The 5602-nt window shown below is 36.7% G+C and overlaps 1 protein-coding gene and 1 long non-coding RNA gene across 2 annotated transcripts; both read right to left on the bottom strand.

Annotated features, from left to right (window-relative positions):
- Window positions 1-519: 519 nt before the first annotated feature.
- LOC122341912 (deformed epidermal autoregulatory factor 1 homolog) lies at window positions 520-3683 on the bottom strand. The gene is made up of 10 exons (XM_043235611.1): window positions 3583-3683; window positions 3161-3360; window positions 2812-2910; window positions 2529-2680; window positions 2370-2417; window positions 2183-2255; window positions 1975-2073; window positions 1703-1749; window positions 1330-1411; window positions 520-1240 (listed from the first exon to the last, which is right to left on the bottom strand). Exons 2-10 carry the CDS (start codon window positions 3345-3347, stop codon window positions 768-770), a joined length of 1260 nt encoding a protein of 419 aa, XP_043091546.1. The 5' UTR covers window positions 3348-3360; window positions 3583-3683; the 3' UTR covers window positions 520-767.
- On the bottom strand, window positions 520-4941 carry LOC122341922. The gene is made up of 2 exons (XR_006250502.1): window positions 4543-4941; window positions 520-709 (listed from the first exon to the last, which is right to left on the bottom strand). It is a non-coding gene; the product is annotated as an uncharacterized LOC122341922 (long non-coding RNA).
- Window positions 4942-5602: the final 661 nt, after the last annotated feature.

Here is a 5602-nt window from a genome sequence, read left to right as displayed (position 1 = left end):
TTCATGGTACTTGATCGTTTTCTTCCCCCATCACGCGGGCAGAGCAGCAGGGAGACACGTGAAGACGGAAAGCAGGTGTTCATTAAAGTGTTAGGTCAAATTTAAAACACACAATCACCTAAATTAACACCTCAATGTTATCTCTGAGGTATAAATACGGTTGAATTGCACAGCCGCGGAGAACAGTTGAATGATATTAACTGGGTTTCTAGCTTTCTTTACAGCATTCATTCTGACTAACATTACATGAGATACCTGCCATGCTCTGCTGCATATCTGTGTAATATTTATGGTTTCTATAGGTGGCATAATTATGATGGTATTAAGAAGAGTTTCATTAGTTCATGTTGAACGCCACTGAAGGCCTAGGTGAGACATGCACAGCCGCCATGGCCCTAAACCTGACAACATTAGGGGTTAATAATCTGGTGAGGTCCATTTAGACATTTAACACTGTCCGTACTCACATGAAAATGAAAGTGCTTTGAAATCTGCATGACACAATAACACAGCATTAAGACAGGTGCATAACATTCAGAATTTAATATGGGATTGCTTTTTAAAATCCATTTCTGAATTGGCCTTTTATAAGAAATGGGGGATCACATATCTATGGATATACCTTACATGTATTTTTAAAAACCATTAGACCACTAGTTCAAGTTCAAATTAGACCACAAGTTTTTGAAGCTGTCTTTAAAACCATAACCTCTCAGATCACAGTCCTGCTTCCTCAGTACTAACTCTGTTCAGTGTCAAAGTCTACTTCATTGATTTAAAACTTGTGTGATTTGCTCCTCCTTGACTGAGGACTGAATCTGGAGGTTTTCAATGACAGCAGGAGTTAGACTGATGTATTGAGGCAGTGTGTTTTGTGATTCCTTCTCCACCAGCTTCTTCAAAGACAAATCAATTGATTTCAGGGTGTTGTTAATGGTATTAAACTGGTTTGCCAGAAATTCAAACAGCTGCGTCTGGTCTGTCTTCTCAGTTCCTTCAGAAGTGACAGGTTTCTGCCATTCAGCAGGAGAACCACTGAAGTTCATCTGAGGAGCTGCTTCTTCATCCGTGGTCTGATCAGGCTCCTCTACATCAGAAGATACAGCAGGTTCTGGAGCATCAACAGGAGAACCACTGAAGTTCATCTGAGGAGCTGCTTCTTCATCTGTGGTCTGATCAGGCTCCTCTACAACAGAAGATACAGCAGGTCCTGGAGCTTCAGTGGGAGGTGCAGGTGAATCTTGGAGGACAGTCAAAGATAGTGAATTAAAACATTTAATTTAATTTTAAAATGAATCACGATAGAAGGAATTAACTGATCTCACTAACCTCTATTATTTGAAGTAGATCCTATATGTTCTGTGATTTTTTTACCAACAGTTTCAATTGAATTCACAGGTTCCCTCCTGTTCTGTGGAAAGAAATGACAAGATTATGCTTTCTGTTTTTATTCTAAAAGTTCAAAAGCAGCATTTATTTGAATTAGAAATATTTAGTAAGATTCTAAAGGTATTTTTTCTAATCAATTTAACTCATCCTTGCTGAATTAAATATCTTACTAACCACAAACCTCTGAGTAGCAGGGTATATTCCCTAATGTCAATTGTTAAACTGTAACAGAATATTGAAATATATCCGTAAGCATGCACATTGCTCAGTGGGCATCTTAACCCATTTTTCCCCCGTTACATCTGAATCTCACCAGTTTGACTCTTTCAGCAACAGATATGGACTCATCTGAAGAACTGTCTGTATGGGGCAGAAAACAATCACTTTTCTTTTTCGTAGGAACGAATGTTAATCAGTAAATGGTATGAAAGTGAACAAGAGATCAATAATAACAACTTTCTGCAAGCAGAGTCTTTGTTCTTTTTGTACACAATTAAAAAAAATTAAAGCTTTGTATTCCACTGAACATGTTAGCACAGAAAATGTCTAGATGAATTTACAATGCAAATGTTCATGCAAACCTACCCAGCTGAATTGTTCTCTTCCTCACTGTGTCCTCTTCATTTCCACACGCGGGCATTTCATTATTATTTCTGCGATTACTTTCCTTACTGCCAGTGAAATCTAATGGTAGCAAGGTCCCAATTGTAATTTTTTACTGTAAAGAAGTCACAGCCTATATTGTACTGAACAAAGACGTCTTAAAGAGTTAATAAAGACACTGTTTTCTTACATTTTGTGTGGTTGAGTGTCTTCCTTCGTGTCACACTTTGCTGAGGTGATGAGTATGCACCACACACATCTGTCTGTGTCACCCATAAATAAAAAAAATAGATTATAATCAATATTTTCATGCTTAATATGAAACAAGCGAATGTTGTTTATGTTTTTTGGCTCGTGGGTTTGCTAGATTGAAATACCTGTCTAGATGACTTCCTCAGATATCCATACTGTGGCAGACACCTATTCTAAGATGGATAAATACCTCTTGCATTACAATCAGATTTTCTTAAATCATACGAGGACCAGTACAAAGTAAAAACTGAAGTTCAAGCCTTACACCATCTGCACACACATACCTGTATGAGTTTCTCTAACTGCACTTGTTGAAGGCCGTTTGATGACTTGTAATAGATGCTGCTCTTCCACTTCTTGTTATTTCCTTTTCCTCCAAACTTCTCAAACTGTCTGGGTGTAAACCAATGCCCTTTACATAAAACACACTTCTCTCCTTAAGACAGAGAGACATTATAAAGAACATATAAATAGCGTAAGAAGCGTATACTGCAATTAAAAGAGTAGACGTATTTCTGAAACTAAATTTTAATGTCTTTCTGATAATAACTCAAACTCAAAACTTACCATTCTCATACTTTTTTTTGTATATAAGACCAGTCATTTTTCCGCAACGGACAGTTAGTTTTATCTTATTTCTGGCCTCCTGAAAGACTTTGATTAGGCCTAGACATTAAAAAACGAAAATATAATGTAATTCAAGGTATCAGACTTGTATTGATTTCCTCGTCCCTTGGTTTTGTATTTCAGGCTTTTAGACAATTCAACATTAAATGTCTGCATTTACAACTCTGCTAAATTAACCTCAGCCTTACCTTTATTGAAATAATAATGCCAAAGATGTACTTTAATGCAGTCTTTGAGCATAAAAAACACTTTGATTGTCTGAAGCTTTATTTGCTCCACGCAGGCTTACCAGTATTGCTTTTACTTCTAGCGCTTATCTTCTTGTTGGAATACGTTTCCTTCTCCTTGTCATCTTGTTCCCTAATCTTTCTTTTTCCTCCTTGTCTTCCTTTACTTTTTTCCATTTCACTCATCCAGTCAGATCCTGAAGAGCTGTCCGAATCCTGCTCTAAATCTATGGATGACTTACCATCCATCTCTTTTGGGTACCTAAAGCACAGCCATCATTTAGTTTAGGACATTCAGAACTGGTTGTACGAGCCGAAGCAGAAGCACACTTGTGAACATATTGAATGTTTACACCGTTCAGGTAAATCCATGTAAGCTGCTAAGAAGGCGTAGTGCGCACAAATGCACAAAATATCGTAAACACTATTTAGGTCATAAAATGTATCTCTGGGCATAATTAAAGAAATGAAAAGATGACCTTACCTGTAAAAGACAGAAATGAACCTGGCTGCACTTCAAACCACCACAACACTAAAGAGAAACTAAATGAAACACTCCCATCAGACTAGATTCTAGTCTAGTCGACAACACAGAAACGCAACTGAAACTGGCCTCTTGGACTGTGTTTTTAATAATAAAAAAAGTTGTTATTGTATATATATATAAAATAAAAGAAGGATCAGATTAGAATCTCTCTCAGTACCAATGCAAACATTTTGCACCTGTCATATACTAACTGCATTACAACACCACATAAACAATTCACATACACTTACTTAAAAAATAAAATACTTACTTAAAAACTTACTTAAAATAATTAAATGAGCATTAATATAAAAGTGTATACTTATATGTTGTTGCTATGAATTAACCCTAAAAGCCCTACTGAAATGCATCGTTACATTTTATAAACATGACACGCAGGCTGGTTAATGTTTATTTGAGACACAAACACACACACACACACACACACTTTGCAATCACAGAAACAACGTTTAACCTCCATGTAAAAAAATACATAAATAAACAACAGAATACCCGAAATTCTGTACAACACTGCCACCTGCATCCCATATTGAGAAAACAATGCCAGCCCCAATGGAAAGAGTTTTTGTACAGCAATCCTCAAAAAAGAAATATCGTCCAAATCATCTATGTTGGGTCATCTTTTATACATTTTAATATAATGAGATCCAATTAATAACCAAAGCTGATTTTGAGTGATTATGTTTGGCTGTTAATAATCCGAACCAAAGACAAACTCATTTGTACAGTTTACCATTTTATGATAAGTGACAAAAAATAAAAATGGAAAAGAATACGAAAATGTTAATTTTCTGTTCAGATGTTATATCAAAACTAAACTTCTGAAGTAATCATCTAGTAAAAATAGTATATAGGTATAAATACACACTCTAGGTATGAACTTCTTTTAACCATAACCTCTCAGATCACAGTCCTGCTTCCTCAGTACTAACTCTGTTCAGTGTCAAAGTCTACTTCATTGATTTAAAACTTGTGTGATTTGCTCCTCCTTGACTGAGGACTGAATCTGGAGGTTTTCAATGACAGCAGGAGTTAGACTGATGTATTGAGGCAGTGTGTTTTGTGATTCCTTCTCCACCAGCTTCTTCAAAGACAAATCAATTGATTTCAGGGTGTTGTTGATGGTATTAAACTGGTTTGCCAGAAAATCAAACAGCTGCGTCTGGTCTGTCTTCTCAGTCCCTTCAGAAGTGACAGGTTTCTGCCATTCAGCAGGAGAACCACTGAAGTTCATCTGAGGAGCTGCTTCTTCATCTGTGGTCTGATCAGGCTCCTCTACAACAGAAGATACAGCAGGTCCTGGAGCTTCAACAGGAGAACCACTGAAGTTCATCTGAGGAGCTGCTTCTTCATCTGTGGTCTGATCAGGCTCCTCTACAACAGAAGATACAGCAGGTCCTGGAGCTTCAGTGGGAGGTGCAGGTGAATCTTGGAGGACAGTCAAAGATAGTGAATTAAAACATTTAATTTAATTAACAAGGGGCAAAAATAAGACATTTGAAAGTGACCAAAGACAGTCTAATAAAAATATGGTATGACAAACCTATAAAGTTCAAAATAAAAGAAATAACATGACATGAAAATAAAAGAGCTCACTAACCTCTAGCACAGGCAGTAGATTCTACCGGTTCTGTGACCTTTTTACAGACGGTTTCGGCTATAGTCACAGATTCTCTCCTGTTCTGTGCCGAAAAAGATAATGTGAGTACATTTCAGTAACTGAGAGAAAAAGTGGAAGATAAGTATGTGGAATAGTTACATAGTTATTTTTATATAAGGACATCCTCAGAATGGGAGCAGAATTTGTCAATTTCTCATATGCTAAACTATACTCCGCAACAGGATTATAAACATGCACTAATAAAATAATTTCTCAACTGATCAATAAATAAACATCTCACCATTTTGACTCTCTCAGCAACAGATACGGACTCGTCTAAAGAACTGTCTGTGCGTG

This window comes from Puntigrus tetrazona, chromosome 3 (assembly GCF_018831695.1).
Source record: "Puntigrus tetrazona isolate hp1 chromosome 3, ASM1883169v1, whole genome shotgun sequence".
NCBI classification, from domain to species: domain Eukaryota; kingdom Metazoa; phylum Chordata; class Actinopteri; order Cypriniformes; family Cyprinidae; genus Puntigrus; species Puntigrus tetrazona.
Note: the sequence above shows the minus strand (reverse complement) of the source record. Positions and strands in the feature narration are given on the sequence as shown.

What these genes read in the sequence shown, in the direction of transcription:
- LOC122341912 (XM_043235611.1), bottom strand. Translation starts at nt 3,347, where the DNA reads ATGGATGGTAAGTCATCCATAGATTTAGAGCAGGATTCGGACAGCTCT. An exon ending in AGTTAGAGAAACTCATACAG is followed by an intron (nt 2,418 to 2,528) that starts GTATGTGTGTGC and finishes TATCCATCTTAG; the next exon opens with AATAGGTGTCTGCCACAGTA. An exon ending in TTGCTGAAAGAGTCAAACTG is followed by an intron (nt 1,412 to 1,702) that starts GTGAGATTCAGA and finishes TTCTTTCCACAG; the next exon opens with AACAGGAGGGAACCTGTGAA.